Source organism: Ovis canadensis, chromosome 12 (genome assembly GCF_042477335.2).
Source record: "Ovis canadensis isolate MfBH-ARS-UI-01 breed Bighorn chromosome 12, ARS-UI_OviCan_v2, whole genome shotgun sequence".
Lineage (NCBI taxonomy): Eukaryota > Metazoa > Chordata > Mammalia > Artiodactyla > Bovidae > Ovis > Ovis canadensis.
The window spans coordinates 79,246,019-79,266,658 of record NC_091256.1 but is presented as its reverse complement, the minus strand read 5'-3'; the positions used below and the strand labels follow the sequence as shown (position 1 = coordinate 79,266,658).

The window sequence follows — 20,640 nt, the reverse complement described above, 5'->3', positions numbered from 1 at the left end:
TGGACATGGAACAACAGACTGGTTCCAAATAGGAAAAGGAGTATGTCAAGGCTGTATATTGTCACCTTGCTTATTTAACTTCTATGCAGAGTACATCATGAGAAACGCTGGGCTGGAAGAAGCACAAGCTGGAATCAAGATTGCCAGGAGAAATATCAATAACCTCAGATATGCAGATGACACCACCCTTATGGCAGAAAGTGAAGAGGAACTAAAAAGCCTCTTGATGACAGTGAAAGAGGAGAGTGAAAAAGTTGGCTGAAAGCTCAACATTCAGAAAACGAAGATCATGGCATCTGGTCCCTTCACTTCATGGCAGATAGATGGGGAAACAGTGGAAACAGTGTCAGACTTTATTTGGGGGGACTCCAAAATCACTGGAGATGATGACTGCAGCCATGAAATTGAAAGATACTTACTCCTTGGAAGGAAAGTTATAACCAACCTAGATAGCATATTGAAAAGCAGAGACATTACTTTGCCAACAAAGGTCCATCTAGTCAAGGCTATGGTTTTTCCAGTGGTCATGTATGGATGTGAGAGTTGGAATGTGAAGAAAGCTGAGCGCTGAAGAATTGATGCTTTTGAACTGTGGTATTGGAGAAGACTCTTGAGAGTCCCTTGGACTGCAAGGAGATCCAACCAGTCCATCCTAAAGGAGATCAGTCCTGGGTGTTCATTGGAAGGACTTATGCTGAAGCTGAAACTCCAATACTTTGGCCACCTCATGTGAAGAGTTGACTCATTGGAAAAGACCCTGATGCTGGGAGGGATTGGGGGCAGGAGGAGAAGGGAACGACAAAGGATGAGATGGCTGGATGGCATCACCGACTCGATGGACATGAGTTTGAGTGAACTCTGGGAGTTGGTGATGGACAGGGAGGCCTGGCGTGCTGTGATTCATGGGGTCGCAAAGAACTGAACGCGACTGAGTGACTGAACTGAACTGAAGGAGAGGGCCTGGAGAAGGAAATGGCAACCCACTCCAGTATCTTTGCCTGGAGAATACCATGCTCAGAAGAGCCTGGTGAGCTACAATCCAAGGAGTTGCAAAGAATCGGACACAAGTGAGTGACTAACACACAAGGAGAAGGGAAGTTCTTCACAGGTGGCGCTGGTGGTAAAGAATCTGCCTGCCGGCACTAGGAGATGCAAGAGACATGGATCCAATCCCTATGTTGGGAAGATCCCAAGGAGAAGGAAATGACAACCCACTCCAGTATTGTTGACTAGAAAATTCCTTGGGCAGGGAAGCCTGGTGGGGTCACAAAGAGCTGGACCTGGCTGACCATGCACGCACAAGGAGAAGGGAAAGGAAAGGAAGATTGATTTAAGGGAGGATCCGTACAAGAAGCATGATGTTCTTCACTGTGAAAGAAGACATTGGCAGCATCATAGGCTTCTTAGAATGCTGAGGAAGCTCTCCAAAGACTAAAAACTTTGGGGAAATATGCTTTGAACCTTTACTTCAAATAAACCTGGCCATGTCTCCCTTCTGAGGTAAACAAGATTATCCCAGTACTGTCACTAAGAAGCAGACTCTTTCACTGGAGTGTATATTCAAACCATGATTGATTGTCATTCATTCGTCTCAGTTCAGTTCAGTTGCTCAGTCATGCCCGACTCTTGGCATCTCCATGGACCGCAGCATGCCAGGCCTCCCTGTCCTTTACCAACTCCTGGAGCTTGCTCAAACTCATGTCCTTTGAGTTGGTGATGCCATCCAACCATCTTGTCTTCTGTCGCCCCCTTCTCCTTTTGCCTTCAATCCTTCCCAGCATCAGGATCTTTGCCATTGAGTCAGTTCTTTGCATCAGGTGGCCAAAGTATTAGAGCTTCAGCTTTAGTATCAGTCCTTCCAGTGAGTATTCAGGACTAATTTCCTTTAGGATGCACTGGTTTGATCTCTTTGCAGTCCAAGCAACTCGCAAGAATCTTCTCTAACACCACAGTTCAAAAACATCAATTCTTTGGTGCTCAGCTTTCTTTATGGTCCACCTCTCACATCCATACATGACCACTGGAAAAACCATAGCTTTGACTAGATGGACCTTTGTTGGCAAAGTAATGTCTCTGCTTTTTAATATGCTATCTAGGTTTGTCATAGCTTTTCTCCCAAGGAGCAAGCATCTTCTGATTTCATGACTGAAGTCACCATCTGCAGTGATTTTGGAACCCAAGAAAATAAAGTCTCTCACTGTTTCCAGTGTTTCCCCATCTATTTGCCATGAAATGATGGGACCAGATGCTATGATCTTAGCTTTTTGAATGTTGAGTTTTAAGCCAGCTTTTCCACTCTCCTCTTTCACTTTCATCAAGAGACTCTTTAGTTCCTCGTTGCTTTCTGCCATAGGGTGGTGTCATCTGTTTATCTGAGGTTATTGATATTCATTTGTCTAACAAATGCTTATTGAACTTCCACATGTATACTCCTCCAGGTTCTGAGAATACTGAATAGTACATGGCAGACAAAACCTCTCTATTACCATGAAAGAGCCTCCCTGGTGGCTCAGGCAGTAAAGAAGCTGCAACTCACTCCAGTATTCTTGCCTGAAGATTTCCATGGACATGAAGCCAAAAGAGCATTTAAACTTGTAGCTGTAATAAGTTGTGATGAGGGTAATGTCAGGGAAGTACAGAAGTACAGGCTTATGTAGATACAGATATCAAGTGATCTGATGTCTAGAGAATCAGAGAATGGCCCCATAAAGATGTCTAATTTAGGATGAGTAGAAACTGTCCCAGGGAAAGACTGGGAATCAGCATTCTGGATAGAGAAAATAGTAAGTAATGAATGAATGAAAGACAAAGAGTGGTATGTTTGAGTAAATGAAAGAAATGTTCAGAGACTTCCCTGGTGGTCCAGTAGGTGAGACTTTGCCTTCCAATGCGGAGAGTGTGGCTTCAATCCCTGAGCAGGGGGCTAAGATCCCAAATGCCTCACTGCTAACAGCAAAACAAACAAACAAACAAATAAGCAGTATTATAACAAATTCAATAAAAATTAAAAAACAAATGTTCAGAATGGCCCCAGGAGTAGACTTCTGAGAGGGTTGAAAGTGAGGATTGAGCTGGAACAGTAGGTAAGCCTTGAAACATATGAGCCACTTTAAGGAATTTGATAACCTCAGCTATGCAGATGACACCACCCTTATGGCAGAAAGTGAAGAGGAACTAAAAAGCCTCTTGATGAAAGTGAAAGAGGAGAGAGAAAAAGTTGGCCTAAAGCTCAACATTCAGAAAACGAAGATCATGGCATCTGGTCCCATCACTTCATGGGAAATAGATGGGGAAACAGTGGAAACAGTGTCAGACTTTACTTTTGGGGGCTCCAGAATCACTGCAGATGGTGACTGCAGCCATGAAATTAAAAGACGCTTACTCCTTGGAAGAAAAGTTATGACCAACCTAGATAGCATATTCAAAAGCAGAGACATTACTTTGCCATCTAGTCAAGATGACTAAGGTCCGTCTAGTCAAGGCTATGGTTTTTCCTGTGGTCATGTATGGATGTGAGAGTTGGACTGTGAAGAAGGCTGAGCGCCGAAGAATTGATGCTTTTGAACTGTGGTGTGTGGTCATGTATGGATGTGAGAGTTGGGCTGTGAAGAAGGCTGAGCACCAAAGAATTGATGCTTTTGAACTGTGGTGTTGGAGAAGACTCTTGAGAGTACCCTGGACTGGAAGGAGATCCAATCAGTCCATTCTGAAGGAGATCAACCCTGGAATTTCTTTGGAAGGAATGATGCTGAAGCTGAAACTCCAGTACTTCGGCCACCTCATGAGAAGAGTTGACTCATTGGAAAAGACTCTGATGCTGGGAGGGATTGGGGGCAGGAGGAGAAGGGGACGACCCAGGATGAGATGGCTGGATGGCATCATGGACTCAATGGACGTGAGTCTGAGTGAACTCCGGGAGATGGTGATGAACAGGGAGGCCTGGCGTGCTGCGATTCATGGGGTCGCAAAGAGTCGGACACGACTGAGCAACTGAACTGAACTGAACTGAACTGAAGGAATTTGGACTAAGTGAAATGAATGTCAACTGTACGGTTTATGCAGGGGAAATAGTTGATTGATTTGTGTTTATTAAGGGGCACTCTGGCTGCTGTGTGAAGAATACACATTTGGGAGATAGACTTAGGTCAGCAAAACTTGTTAGGAAGCTGCTGAAATAATATAGATGAGACAAAATGATGGATAAATAGTGTTAGTAGTGGGAACAGAGAGAAGTACATGGAATAGTTAGAAAGAGGTAAACCAGCAAAACTTTGGGTTGATTTGGTGTTGATTGGGTGAGAGGAAGAATAAAGGATTAGCACTGAAGTTCCATTTAGGAAACTTGCTGGTTAATGGTGCTATTCACTGTGATAAGAAATTAAGTAAGAACAGGTTTAAGAAGTTAAAGGATTTCATTTGGGAGTGTGCTGTATTTGAGATGCCTGGGGTCCATCTAAACTGAAGCTGTTTCATAAGCAGTCAGTTTTACAGATACAGAATTCAGTAGGGAGACTTGATCTAGAAATACGTATTTGAGAGTTGTCAGTAAATAGATTTTAATGGGCATGACTGGAAGAATATGGTTATCCAGGGGAAATGAGAAGAATACAAGCCTAAGGTACAAAGGTAGAGGAGGGTGAAAGGAAATGATCCCTCTAGGTTGATAGAGAATTAACCTGAATGGTTTTAAAAAAAGAAAAGAAAAACATGAAAATGTACTGATTTGGAAATTAAGAGCAAAGACTGACTGGGAGGGACGGAGTCTTCACCAATGCCTTTTTTTGCTACAAAGACCAGGCAAAACAAGGACAGAGAATGGTGCAACTCCATTTAGTCACAAGGATGAGAGCGTTTCCAGTAGCGTTTAGAAGGCAAGCGACCTTTTGTAGCACTCCATTTTCAGATTGCCGGGCTGTGAGAATTAAGTGAATGTTAAGAATACATGGAATACAGAGGAAGATCTCTTCTTTGAGTCACGTGCATGAGCTGCAGGCAATCCCCTAGGAGCTATTTCTGCTCTTGTTGGAGTCTTTAGCTTTGTTCTTATTGTTTGTAGATTTGCTTAGTTTTAGGGAGATGACATACTTCAGTATTTGAATAAGTTCTTGAACAATTTTTCTAAAGACCTGATGAAACAAGCATGCTTTAATGCATAAGGATTCATTGTAATTATCCATAAGCATTAACATTTCAATGGAGGAAAAATTTACTTATATAAACGTACTGATCTCTGGACCTTATTTTTTAACGTCTTTGAAATCAAAAGAGCACCTTCAGAGTTGGAACGTATAATTTTATCATCATTTAAAAATATGAATCTGTTCTTTAGGATACGATGTGCTATTTTATGAATAATGAATTCATTGGTATAGACAGTTCTCTCAGGTCAGGAATGTTTTAGACAGATGGGAATAAGTAACTATGTTGGTGGCCTTAGTTTTGTTTTTGAGAGACTCTCCTTTCTTTTCTTTCTTTTTCTTTTTTTTTGCTTTGAGTTTGAATTGCTGTGTTCCTTGTCTAGTATCGTGAAGAATAGCAAAAGCAGAAAAATAAGGGCACAATAGAGAGGAAATAGATCTCATTATTGAACTGGTAAGTGCTCCTAGTGCATTTTTTAATGAAGAAATTTTCATTCTTTTCAATATCTTTAGGAAATTATGGTGGTAGATCCTCACCATAATAACCTGCTCTAGGGTGGATTTCCACATAATGTGAATTTGCCTTGCACTCCTCCCAAAGATGTTTATCCTTTAGAATTAACAAGATTTTCCTGGTGAGGCAAAACAATATGCTGGAGTTAGACCTCCAAATTTGAATCCTGGCATATTCATTGCATGTCTAAAGTTTTTTAACCTTTCTAGCCTCAACTTCTTCTGTGAAACAATAAAAATCTTCCCCACAGAGTTGTAAATATTAAATAAGTTCATATTTTTCAAAAGAACAATGCCCAGCACATAGTGGGCTCTTATCTGTGCATAAAAAATTTACTCCTTCCCACCACATGGACCTATATTAATAATGAGAGTCCATTTTATTATGACTTATACATGTTTATTGAGTGATACAATAAATTCACTATTATATTTTACAGTATTTGTTTAGTTGTAATAATGAGGATAAGGCCAACACAAACAATCTCTTGCCTTGACATTCATTTGAGTGATGAAATATCTCATTCAGTGTCTCTGACTGGGATGATTGGCCAATTGAATTTTTATGTATGTCTCCATTCTCAAGCACCTCATGCCTTAAAGATCTCCAGAACTCTGGGTTGGTCCTTCTGTAGCACAGAACTTGGACCATGCTGCCCCTGAGTGCTTAGAACCTGCGAATTATATTCCAGGGGAAAATGTCTCATTGTTTTTCAATTCTGTATCATTTATTCTGTATCTAGTACTTTTCTTTAAGCTGTTTAAGTGCCCTTAGCAAACCATATCATCATTACCCAGTGTTATCATCATAATCACTAACTGTGCAGTTCTTTATGTTGTAAGAACACAGACACCCACACACATACACACACATGCACACACACACTGTTTGTTTCTCCTGAGAAATAGATTATTATAACCTTATTTTATAGATAAGGAATCTGAAACTCAAAAAAGGTTAAATTGCTCGGCTGCAGGCACCCAGCTAAGTGACAGAGCTGGAACTGGAGGCTTCTTCTCCCCTCTTGCTAACCCCTCCTATCCCTGTTTGATGATATTTCCAGCTGCAGCCCTTATGACCTCCAGAGATGGCATTTCCACCCCTGGGAACTCCAGAAAAATTAGGGGGAAAAAAACACAACATTGTCTCTAGAAGCAGTATTCTACCAGCGTCTGCCAGAGATTGAGTGCAATTAAAGATGAGGAATTAAAGAGTTATGAACTCAGACAAGTCTGAGCTTTACTTGTATTTAGGCTTTTACTAATTTGCAGGAATCACTAATTTGTGGAAGCACCTTGCTCTGCAGAAAGCTGTGTGTCGTCAGTGCAACCTGAGTGATCATGGTGACTTCAAGAAACCTGCTTCTGGAGAAAAATCAGATGAAGTTAAGGAAAGCTTTCACTTTTCAGTCAATTTTTTATGACCAATTAAATTTCCAGTCACGATAGAGATGATTAAAATCTCGAAAAGAGTTTCTACGCAGGTTCCATGATCTGGTGTGTTTTTTGCTGTGAAAAGACAGAGGTTACCTCAGTGTGCAAAAAGAGGAAATAGTGGGGTGACTGGGAACCTTGAGTCTGAAGAGAGTAGGGATTAGATGGAAATTTCAGCATCCTCAAAGTCTGAAAATATATGTGTCTTTTGACACAGTTTTTCCACTTCCAGTAATACTTGATCACATTAACCAAGATATGGGTATAAGAATATTCACTGAAGTATTATTTTCTATAGCAAAAAAAGACAAATGAAAAACAAACCCTTATTCATCAACAGGGGCATGCCACATTCATCATCCTGTGGAATGCTGCTGCTGCTGCTGCTAAGTCGCTTCAGTAGGAAGCTAGTATAAACGATGAGGTGGTGTGTGTGTGTGTGTGTGTGTGTGTGTGTGTGTGTGTTAGTCGCTTAGTCGTGTCCAACTCTTTGTGACCCCATGGGCTGTAGTCAGAGTGGGTTGCCATGTCCTTCTCCATGAGGTAGTATAATGACTACTCATAGGAAAAAAGAAAAGACTAAAATTGGCTATGTGAAAAAAATCCATTTGCAAAACGGTATGTTTAATATAAGACCATTTTTGCAAAAATATTAATGGTCACCAAAAGGGAGGAGGAATGAGGTTAGAACAGAGAAGAAGGACCAGTGGTGGTATGCATGCTATCCTATGGCTCTAGTTATCATTCAGCTGCGAGATGACAGAGAACATGAATTTGGGGGCCATATACTCATTCATTTAACAGGTATTTCTTAGAAGTCAGCCACATACCAGGTACTATCCTAGGTGCTGGGATATACATAGAACTTACATCCTAGTTGTAGGAGGTAGAAAATTAGCAAATAAAAGTATTAACACCTGCATTTTAGATACATAAAATCTATTATTAACAATAAGAGGATTTTTATTGAAGTATAGTTGATTTACAATGTTGCTTTTATTTCAGGTGTACAGCAAAGTGATTCCATCATACATATACACATATCTATTCTTTTTCAGATTTTTTCCCTTATAACTTATTACAAAATATTGAGTAATGTTCCCTGTGCTATATAGTAGGTCCATGTTGGTTATCTATTTTATATATAGTAGTGTGTATCTGCTCATCCCAAACTCCAAATGTATCCCTCCCTCTAAATTGGGAGATTGGGATGGACATATACACACCACTGTATATAACATAGATAACTAATAAGGGCCTACCATATAGCTCAGGGAACTCTACTCAATACTCTGTAATGACATACAGGAAAGGAATCTAAAAAGCAATGGATATATGTATAGGTATAACTGATTCACTATGCTGTACGGCAGAAATTAACACAACATTGTAAATCACGATTCACCAATAAAAATTAATTTCAAAAACAGAATAGACCTAATTTTAGGTCCATCAGTTTTGACAGTGCCTCCAGACTTGAGGCATGATTTAGGGGCTTACTCAGATGGATGTCCTCTAAGAAAGTGATTATTTCTAGTTAACCAGTCATTTATGGGAAGAAATTGAATACAGTAGTTAATTCTTACACTTTTCACAAACATTTATTTAAACAAATATTAGACTCTTAGCTCTTTTCTTTATAATATGAACCATACTATTAATATAAGCTCATAATAGAAAACAGTATATTAGTATTTTTTCTTTTTACACTTAGAAAATTATGAATTCTCAAATAGAAAAGGTTAATTCCTTTTTAATAAAATCATTGGTAAGATGGGAATAAAAGTCATATGGAATGTTTAGTTTTTCATCAATAGCAATTGTTTTATTTTAAACAGCAAATTTCACACTGCTTGAGATTATCTATTTGTAATGTAAACTAGGAGAATTTAATGATATGTTGGACAATGATAACTGTTTTGTTCAAGACCATATTAATCAGGTTCTCTCTATAAGCATACGGCAATTTTAAGTCTTTAAAATTAAATCAAAACTGATAGAGAAACAACTGAATCTCTTAACTTTTTTTACATTAAAGATATTTATTTCAAAACTTTATGAATAGTGTTTACTTATTAATTCAGTGCAATTCATCAAATTTCTACTGAGTGCTTTTTCTGTTCCAGACACTAGATGTGTTATATACACCAATGAATATAGTATAGACCCTAGACTCAAAAATGCTTAGTCTAATAAAAAAGACAGCTGGGCAAACAGAAGAAGAATATAAACAGTTGGAGGGTTTATTTATAAGTGTGTTTGGAGTGATTCAGCATTTCTAACCACTGATCGATAACTGCCTAACCAGAGAGTTTCCCCAAAGCAGAATTAAACTTTCAATAATTGTTTTTGGAGCTAAGTGCAGTCACGCACAGTCCCTTATGGGAAGAGTAAGAATCTTCAGGCTGAATTCTTATAAAATTAGCACTTCTTTTCCTGTAGATTCCCTCTAAGATGCCTCAGTGATTAAGGAATGCTTGATCTTGCGAATTATGTGTGCCACGAACTTCTCATTTTTCCATTTTTGCTTTTTCCCAAAACCAGATCTGGAAAACAAGCAATTATTCCTTGTTAGGACAATATAAGTAGAAAGTGGACTTTTTAAAAATAAAAAGTAGATCATGAAATGCATGCATGTATGTAATTATGGGTGGATGCAGAAGAATTGATCTGCTATGTGCCACCTTCCAAGGATATTTGAACAGTTCCATCTTGTGTAACACCCCCTCCCCATCCCACAACCCACACACATATCTATGACTTTCAGTGTAAATATTTAGAACCTCACTTAGTTCCATCAGGCTGCTATAACAAAATACCACACACTGGGGATCTTATAAACAACATGTATTTCTCACAGTTCTGGAGATTCAAAATCATAGTGTCAGCATGATAAAGGACTCTCTTCCTGGTTTGGAGCCAGAACCTTCTTGCTATGTCCTCACATGGTGGAAGGGGTAAGGGATTTTTCTAGATTCTCTTTTGTAAGAATGCTGCTCTCATTCATGAGGGCATCACTTTAAGACTTAAGCACTTCCCAAACGGCCCACCTCCTGAGACAATCACCTGTGGAGTTAGGATTTCAATATATGAATTTTTAGGAATTCAAACTATAGCAGAAACTGTCAATTATGTTTCCCATATCAAAATTTAAAACAAAAAGCAACAGAGGTAACACAAGACCAAACAAAGCTGTAGTTATTCACTTGCCAGGTCAGGAGGTGCCCACATCATTTAAAAAGTGAGTGAAGTGGGCCCCCAAAGCAGCAGTGCTACCAATGATGGATGGGGGACTTGTCCACCTTAGGAGATTATTCTAGGAAGTCTTCTTGATGACTGAATTCTTGTTGATTTAGAAAAAGTTTATCATGGGATTGGTCATTGTTCTGTTTTAGGTCACTAAAGTACAGAATCATTTTAAAGAGGTCAGAGAGAACATTATTGTGCACATGCTTGAAAGGGAAAGTGTTAATCGCTCGGTTGTGTCTAACTCTTCGCGACCCCATGGACTGTAGCCCACCAGGCTCCTCTGTCCATGGGATTCTCTAGGCTGGAATACTGGAGTGGGTTGCCATGCCCTCCTCCAGGGCATCTTCCCAACCCAGGGATCAAACCCCAGTCTCTTGCATTGTAGGCAGATTCTTTAGGGCCACATGGTTAGGACTTGGCAATGTTTTTTTCTTTAACCTTCAAACAAAGGCTACATTGCAGTTGAACTACATTAGTCCAACCATCTTGTTAGGAATATGCTATAAAGATGCCTGTTCTGTTATAGCCACGCGTTCCAGGAAACAAACTCACTCAGAAGGACAATGCAGACAGTGGAGTGCAGTTTATTACACTGGCGGGCCCAAGGCAGAGTCTCCTCTTAGCCAAGGACCCCGACCAGCATGTGTGAGAATCTTTTATACCCCATGTGCACGTGTCTGAACTCACCACCCCAAATTCCTTGAGACTTACATAAACCAAGGAAAATGCAATCCCAGTAACCCCAGCATTCACGTGCTATGTGCTCATGTGCTCAAACAGTCAAACAATTGGCCAATAATCAATAAGCCCGAGGTTACACTCGGATAGATACAGAAAAATTTATGGCCTGTCTGGAGGAAAGGGTGATTAGTGTATGTTTTCTGTTAGGCAATGAGTAACCTAGATATGCTCTTCAAGGTTCTCCTGTCTGGAGGGGGTCTTATCCTTCTGTTGTTGTTTTCATAGGCACTAAACACAGAGTTCAGAGTCCATTGGAAAGGTGGCCGAGCATGGTCAACATGAACAGGCCTAAGATGGAGTCCAGGCCCTATGAATTCCTTCTTCAGTTCTACAACTGATGAAATGGGAGCTCAGACAGGTTACATTAATTAATTCCATAAACATTCATTGAGGAACTATTTCTTGGAAATTCTCCAAATGGGCCTCACAATAAATTTGTCAGTCCTTTTCTATTTGCTTTCCCTGGAAGCAGAGACAAAACATTTTGTTGCTTATTTAGTAAACAGAGGATTCCTAAATGACAAGTATGGGGTTGAATTCAGAGTTCTTGCACTCACCATTTCTGGTTTCTAAAATCTGTGTTTACATCCAGAGCAAATAGCATCGCTGCTATAAGAACCAAGTCACCTGGGTTCACGTTTCTGTCTTGCTGCTTCTCCTATGTCTTCCTGACTTCTTCACATTCAAATACTTCTTAAAATTACAAATTAAAAAAAAAACTCACAGAATTTTAAAAAGTTAGAGATTGCCTTTTTATAGCATCAGTGACAGGACTCATCTCCAGAAACAAGGACATCTAGTACCTCTCATATAATTTGGTTAATAGAGTTTAAGCTCATAGATTCATTTTTAGAGTCGTATCTATATAAAATAGAATCTTGCTCTTCACAAATTGCACAGTGACCTCAATTCTCAGATGGCTCCTATTACAAAAAGCTACAACCTCCTTTTCAAAGCTTCCAAATACAATGATCAGAGGATAAAGCACACAGAATGTTGACTGTCCTGTTGGTATGTCTGTCTTTTCTCTGCATGCGTGTTCCAGGTGGGAGAGTTCAGAGCCCATGCTGCTGAGTGGACGGCCAACGTCACGGCTGAATTCAAGGAAACCAGGAGGCGGCTGAGCGTGGAGATTTATGACAAGTTCCAGCGCGCCACCTCCATTAAGCGGAAGCTCTCTGCAGAACTGGCTGGAAACCACAATCAGGAGCTGACTCCCTGTAGGAGGACCCTGTCCGTGAACCACCTGGCCAGCGAGAGGGATGTCCTGCCTTCCTTACTGAAAACAGAAAGTATCTATTTGAACGGACTGACACCACACTGTGCGGGTGAGGAAATCGCTGTTATTGAGAACATTAAGTAGCCCTCTCTTTGAAGAGCCTCAGGCATAGCAATTAGGTGAGGACTTCTATATGCTCTTTATGACTGTTGCTGGTAGCATTTTTAAAATTGTGCATGAGCTCCAAAGGGGGGAAAAAATAGATACACCCATCATGGTCATCTGCCATCAAGAGAATTTGGAATTCTGAGCCAGCACTATTTTTTTTTTTTTTTTTGATGATGCTTGTTGAACAGTCCACTTTCTTTGACAAGTGGAGAAAAACAAGCGATGTCTGATGCCTTTTTTGTGCCCAGACTGTTTTGCTCCCTTTTCCTAACGTGCCATAAGGCCTCAGAATGAATTATAATTGTTTCTGGTAATAATGTAGCTTTGAGGGATCAGTCCTTACTTTTCAGGGTCTACCTAACTGAGCCTAGATATGGACCATTTATGGATGACAACATTTCTTTTTGTAAATGGCAAGAAATTCTTATGCAGCCTTTTACCTAAGAAATTTTCTGTCAGTGCCTTATCTTATGAAGAAACAGAACCTCTCTAGCTAAGTGTGGTTTCTCCTTCCCTGCCCCACCCCTAGGCTCAACTCCACAGTCCTTTTCCCCACAACTCCCGTTTGAATACCATACCTTGCTGGAAACAAGTGTGTAAAATGACCCAAGTGATGATACCCGAAGAAGGAATAGAGGCCAAATTAAATGGACACTGAAGCAACACTCAGAAACCCTTGCGTTATAGGCACTGCAGAGAAATGAGGTGCAAAGATGGCCCCTCTGAGTATTTATTTGACTCGGGTACCAATGGTACATGTATACAGTGTAATTACCAGGCCAGTAAAATTGACTGCTCCCAAACAGTCCCTTCTTTTCCTGGCAGTATTTAAAATTTATCATTTATTACTAACTATGTATGTATATGTATATATATATATATATGTATATATATATACATATATACATATATATACACACATTTTTTTAAAGGTGGAAGAAGAAAATCTATCTATATATATCCATAAGTGATCTGACAAAAGAAAACTGTTAAAATGGATATTATTGAAGATGAATTTAGACAATTGGTGTGAATTGCCACTCAGATGACATGAAGAGAGCCAAACAATGTGTTATAAGCATTTACTAATAAACATTATACTGCCAGCATCTATCTGTTTTCTGATGTATGAAAGGCTTATATGGTTTTCTTTCCCTGGGTAACTTGTGCCCGGTGAGGGGAGGGGATGCGTAGGCAGAGCTGGGCATGGCCCTCGCCTTCTGTGGGTGTACCTCTGGAGTTGTGGCTGAGTGTGAGAGCAGAAGCTGAAACTGGATCACTGTGATTTTGCACATGGAAAAATGCAGATTGCAGGCATAATTCATCTCTGACATTAGAGAAAAAGCTGTTATAGCACAATTTAAATCTTGAGAGCATTTTTTTTTTTAAGATAGAAAAGGCTGTTAATCCTCTTTAGTTTAATTTTATATCCTGCAACTCTTTGGAGGTTTTCAGGATTCAGAAGAAATTCAGTAAAGGCACCTAGTAGATCGCTCCTCTTTCTTTTATTTTCATACATAGATCTGCTGTACATTGTAAATAAAATTTTTAAAACACAGAAAGAAAATGATTTCCCTAAATATAATTGCAAAACATGACTTTTATTCTTGGGGGTGGGAGTATTTGAATAAGTGGCATTCATATTAGGGTCTTAAAAAATAAATCCAGGATCTTAAAAAAAAAGGAACATTTAACAGATGCTTATTTTTCAAAATTTAAGCTAGAAATGTAAATATTCAGCTAACTTGTTGATGGTACTTTTATAAACTTAAGAATTCTAACCAAAATTTTGGAAAATCAGGCTCTTTTAGAAGGAAAGCTACACCCATTTCCTCGATAACTATTCTGAAAGTTCATATGGTGGATTGCACCATGTATAAACTGTGAATTGTGTTGACAAATAAAGTTTGTAATTAAAGTCAGCATCTTCTGAGTCTCCTGCTTGCTACTGAGGGTTTGGATCTGATCCTGGCTGTGCAGAACTCCAGGATGTCACAGTCCATGCTGAGTTTTTGTGGCTCCTTTGTTCACAGTATTCAAGAAATATTTTTGATGCAGTATTTCCACCCTTGTTAAACACATGCAAATGTTCTTCTTAGTGGCTGTTAATCAAAAAATTAACCCTGAAATTTCACTTTTGAAATATGATATTTTAAAGAGCATATAAATTCAAGATTGTTTCTATTACATTGTTATGTCAATGTCTTATTTTGTCATTGTTAGACCTTGTCTTGACCTGCCTGAAGTAATTGGAATGCTGAACATGGGTACCTGAATGTTTTGTAAGGAGGAAAAAAAAAAAAAAAAGTCAAACATCCTGGCAGTATTAAAGCTTAAAGAAGATAGTTGCCAACTAATCTTCTAGACCTCATACCCCCAATATTTGGACTATATACCTTGTCAATAGCTTACATAAATTTAATTTTTCATTCCCAAGCACCTTGATATTCAGTAAATATCCTAAAACTGGTCCCCAACATTATCCTTAGAATTGGGGGAAATCTAAGGAAGTGTGTACATACCATAGCAATTTTGTTTTTCAAGCTTCATTTTGTTTACCTCTTGTGGAGAGAACGTTGATTAACATTTTGACATAACCTATGAGTTTATTTTTAAAACAGACTAGTTTAAGAATAAGTGGTTTTGCCCTGAAGGATATTTGAAAACAAAAAGTACCAAGCCCAGCAAGAGTTAGGAACTCTCTTATCTGGAATCAGACATGGATTCTAGACAAGGCTTTTTACCTGCCGTACAACTAGTAACTGTAAAATGATTATTTTGGAGTTCTTTTAATTTATTACATAAATCTATGTACTCTACTACTATAGTTCATGTCACACAGCCTTTTTTTCCCAATATTTCATTCTTTCAATATAGGAAAAAGTGAAACTTCTAAAGCCAAGAGGGAATTGAATAATATGTCATGACCTTCAAAAAAACAACAGGCCATAAGGCTTGGTTTCTTTCTCAAATTCTAAGGCACACATAACATACATGAAGAACTAAATCCCACCTCACTCTGTATAAAAAAACCTGTAGATTGCTTTGATTCTGAAGGCTAGGAGTTCAAAGAGATCAAGAAAACTTTACATGGAACACTAGAAAAAAAAAATGTAGACATTCTGAATATTTGAGATAGCTATTTATGCCTAAGAACTGGAGGCCTAGATCAACTTTTGTTTTCCTTTAAAAATTGTTTGCTGTTCTAGTAAAAATCATAAGTTATTTGTGGTTTGCGTTCCTTATCAAAGTGTGAGTATAAATTTGCTTTTGTATAAAGTAAAAGATGTCTCTATTTGAATACTCATAACTGCATTAAAATTAATATATGACTTTTGCTTCAGCATGACTTTACTTAAAAGGGTCTTTTCCAGAGAAACTTACCGGTCTTGCAATATGCTCATGTGTTGGTTCCAAGATGGCATGGAGTAACCTGGTTACTTTGGGTAGGAACTTTTGAGAGTAACTTATTGTGGCTATCTTAATAAGGGGAAAGCTTCATAACTCCATGAGCCACCTTTATCCCACCCTACCTTATACAGCTTTTGTCACACATGAAACTTTCCCACCCAGATCTCAGCTACCCCTTCTTAAAAGACAGGGATTAGTTCCAATGACCAGGACTTTTGACTCCGCTCTTTTGTTTGACTCAACACCATTTGTTCACTAGGCCCCACTTCTTCTTATATATCAAAGATTCATAAAACCATTCATTTTCCTAAGATTAGCCTTATAAAATACATTCACTGTTTTATGCTTGTCTCAGTTTACAACTATTTTTTTTTCCTCTTATCTGTCATTCTTTTCCAAATTATTGATACTTCACTGCATTGACAGAAATTCTTTTTCTTTGCCCTCTCGGACTTGGATTCTCTCTGAGTTCCGTATTCATCTAGCTAACTCCAGTTGGATTTCTTCACTTCTCAAAAGCACTTCAACATAGCTAAAGACTCTCATCATCTTTTCCCAGACCTGGGCCTCTTTAGTGTCATCTATTTCTGCAAATGACATCCCCATCCATCTGGTTGGGCAAGTCATCTTTGATGTTGTCTTCTCTCCTTCAACTCCATACCCACCTATTGTCAAGCCGTATTGACCTGTGCCCTGAATGTGTCTTGAATTTATACACAGTCATCACTTTAATCCAAGCCACTTCCATAGCTGCCCCTTCTACTAACTGCTTTTGTTTCATGCTCCAGTCATTGATGGAAGAGTGGTCTTTTTCATATGCAGATCGGATTGTGGTCACTCTCCAATTTAAAGCCACTAATTGTCTTTCATTTCTTTAGCAGTAAGATCAGAATCTTTCAAATAGGACTTCTTTTGGTCTCCCTTTTGCCATCCTCTCTGGGTTCATTCTTGGGCTTCCCTTGTGGCTCAGCTGGTAAAGAATCTGCCTGAAATGCGGGAGACCTGGGTTGGGAAGATCCCCAGGAGAAGGGAAAGGCTACCCACTCCAGTATTCTGACCTGGAGAATTCCATGGCCATATATTTCATGGGATGGCAATGAGTTGGACATGACTGAGAGACTTTCACTTTCACTTTCTGGGCTCATATTGAATCTCTCTCTCTCTCTCTCTCTGCATCTCAGTCCCAGTGTTTTCTCTTTTTTTTTCATGAAGCTATTCCTTGAATGTTTGCTCTCTTTTTCATCCTCAGCTTTTTTCATCTAACAAACTCATTCTTCATAACCCAGCTTAAGTATTCCTTTCCCTGATAGGCCTTCCCTGACACCAATTCAGGCACCTTTATAATATACTCTATAAAACCCTGTTTATATCCCTGTTTATGTTTAGCTATCCATCAGGATTCCTCTTTGATTATTATCTATCTTTCCCACTAGAATCTAATTCATTTTTTTCACTTACTAAAGGTACTTTCATTTCCAAATATTAGCAAAGTACATATAGTGAGTGTTCAAAAAACACGCGATGAACAAATGAAAATAAAAACAGGGATTTAACTATTGTAACCAACTGAAGTATCCTCATGTATAAGTATCCCATGTTTTCTCAGCTCTGGAAACATTTATCTGTGCTCTTCTACAAGTTTAGTTGTAAATGAAATACAAATATTTCTCCTATTAACTGACAAGCTGGTAATAGTTAACTCATTGTATATAAAAAACTCAAAACCAATTCTTCAACTAAAGAGGCTTGCAGTTTGTTATTATACTCTTACTCCTTCTAAACAAGGGTTTCATTATTTTCATTTTCAAATTTTGGCTTATAATAGATACTATCAAAGCTTTTCAATTATAATCCTGAAAATTTGTTTAGAAATTAATTGTAAAGCATATTTGCTAATACTTGTAAATGGGTGCCTTTTATTAGTAGAAAGCTAAATGCACATTATCCTTGCCAAATAAAATTCAGTTTTTTTCATGCTTAAACAAATTTATAAGCAGTCTGGGAAGAAATCCATTATTGGGTACATTTTGAACTGTATCCAATTGAGAATATTAGTCACTTACATGGTATAATTTTGAGATCAACTCATAGAATAAACATTAGTTTCCATCCCATTGACACCTGAATTTTGTAGGTGGTATCCATCTCTGCTACTGCTGCTGCTGCTAAGTCGCTTCAGTCATGTTCGACTCTGTGCGACCTCATAGACGGCAGCCCACCAGGCTCCCCTGTCCCTGGGATTCTCCAGGCAAGAACACTGGAGTGGGTTGCCATTTCCTTCTCCAATGCATGAAAGTGAAAAGTGAAAGGGAAGTCGCTCAGTCGTGTCCGACTCTTAGCGACCGCATGGACTGCAGCCCACCAGGCTCCTCCGTCCATGGGATTTTCCAGGCAAGAGTAAAGAGTAGTATGCAGATGATCTTTACCATACTACTTACTCGTTAAAAAACATTTTAGGCTTTTAAGTATTATTGACATTAGACTGTATGTTTCTGGAATTTTATCAAAAATTCAAATTGAGCATTAGTAAGGGGTAGTATCTGGTCCAGATTCAAGTTTTATCACTACCCAAGTATTAGATGGGAAGACATAGCATCAAGACACTATCAAGATATCTATCAAACCCATTCTGTTCCTTAGTCAGGTACACCAATTAAGAGTGTATACACATGTGAGAAAGTTTAATATTGCTAAAATATTAGCAATAGTTTAGATTATGCAGACAGATATATGCAGACAGATTAGCCAAATGTGTGAATCTCTTCAATAATTACTTTGTATGTGCAAACAAAATATGGCTCTGTTCATGGTTTACCAAGTCAACATTTCCCAAGAGCTCTTAATGTGCCAATCACTGGAAATACTAAGCCAAAGAAAAGTCTGCTCTCTAGGAGATGGCAAGACATGGACAAGCAGCACAGATGGAGGGGAAGTCTTGGTACAGAGGAGCCCTGAACACAAGGACTGTTTATGACCCTGGGGAGCCGAGGCAGAAGGAAAGGGAGACGGGCTCACAGTGGAAAGTTACTGAGTCAGAGTGGAGAAAAGTGCCTCAGTTGAGGCCCCAGTAAGGAGGTCTCTGAGTAGAGGTGCTTGAGTCTGAGTCCTTGACTGCAACTTTCTCTCCAGACGATTACATTGCACTCTAGTGGGAGGGCAGGCCAAGGACGCCTGCCAAACAAAACCTTGACGTTGTCTATGCCCGGGGCTGGGAGATCACACAGGGCATTCTGGCCTGGAGCCAGACTGCTCAGAAAGAACTGTGAGGCGTCTCCAAGAATTTTGCATTTGCCAGTGGGAAAGCCATTTCAAACTTTCAGGAATGAAATGAACACATCTGTCCTTCTAGAACAATCACTCAGGCAACCGTGTGGACTAGATGCTGGGGGAAATGAGGTGTGATGTGTGGCAGGAAGTCCCTGAGAGAGATTGAGGCTTGAACCCCATGAGGGCACTGAGGGGATGCTGCTGCCTTCAGCACAGATTAGGCCAGGGGAAACGGGGAGGCTTCACACTCCTTCCCAGTAGGAGGCACCCTACTGGGTCACAGAAATGAAAACCCTCCATGCACAGTTAGAATATGCCCATGAACTCAGGTCAGAAATCCTAGGAAGAGAAATGAATGTAGGAATCACTGGCATTAGAAGTCTGCACATTGAAAATTAGAAATCGATGTCACCACAGTTAACATTGTTAAGTATATTTCCCCTTGTAAATATTTGGTGCTCCAGTAATGATACTTGTGTGCATGCTCAGTTACGACAGTTATGTCCAACTGTTTGTAACCTGACAGACTGTAGCCTGCCAGGCTCCTCTGTCCATGGAATTCTCTAGGCAAGAATACTGCAGTGGGTTGCCATGGCTTACTCCAGGGGATTTTCCTGACCCAGGGATTGAACCCACATCTCTTAAGTCTCTTGCATTGGCAGGTGATTCTTTACCACTATGTAGGTTAGGTATATTTTAATGCAAGTGAAAAAAAAACAAAAAACAAAACTCTCTCATGTGAGTTAAGTAAGTAGACCTTGGAACATTTTCAACCTAAATGTTAGTCAAGAATTATTTGAGGGCAGGTCCAAATGGCAACCCACTCCAGTATTCTTGCCTGGAGAATCGCATGGATGGAGGAGCCTGGCAGGTTACAGTCCTGGGGTTGCAAAGAGTCGGACATGACTGAGCGACTTCACTCTCACTTTTCTAGTAATACTGGAGTGGGTTGCCATTTCCTTCTCCAGGGGATCTTCCCAACCCAGGGACAGAACCCATGTCTCCTGCGTCTCCTACCTTGGCAGGCAGATTTTTTTTTACCACTGAGCCGCCTTGGAAGCCCATCCTCTCTTCTTAGAAAGGAGAAATGTAACTTAGTCTTGCTTTAAAATAGAAAAACACAAATGAAAACACACACGACAGCTTTAATGGACAGTGTTGTTGTTACTGGGCCAGTGGCCCCATCACCAGCTGCTCTGAATGTTGGATACTAACACTTCACAGCCTCCTTTTCTGGAAAGCAGCCGTATGCAGATTAGAAGCCTCCTCACTGGAAAGTTACCTAGCCCCAGCCCCACCCCAATATGGGTGTGAAAAAGTGAATGTTTGTCAAGTCTTTGCGACCCCATGGACTGTAGCCCACCATGCTCCTCTGTCCATGGGATTCTCCAGGCAAGAGAATGGAGAATGGAGTGGGTTGCCATTGCCTTCTCTAAGGAATCTTCCCGACCCAGCAATTGAACCTGGTCTCCTGCATTACAGGTGGATTCTTTACCATCT

At 39.6% G+C, this 20,640-nt stretch overlaps 1 protein-coding gene across 3 annotated transcripts in view; it reads left to right on the top strand.

Annotated features, from left to right (window-relative positions):
- The window catches only part of KCNK2 (potassium two pore domain channel subfamily K member 2), a 233,126-nt gene extending 218,742 nt beyond the window's left edge, over positions 1-14,384 (top strand). For all 3 annotated transcript variants that reach the window (XM_069544947.1, XM_069544948.1, XM_069544946.1), the window contains exon 7: positions 12,121-14,384. In XM_069544947.1, the coding sequence (XP_069401048.1) occupies positions 12,121-12,438 (318 nt within the window). In that variant the 3' untranslated portion in view covers positions 12,439-14,384. The remainder of the gene's footprint in view (positions 1-12,120) is intronic.
- The last annotated feature ends 6,256 nt before the right edge of the window (positions 14,385-20,640 follow it).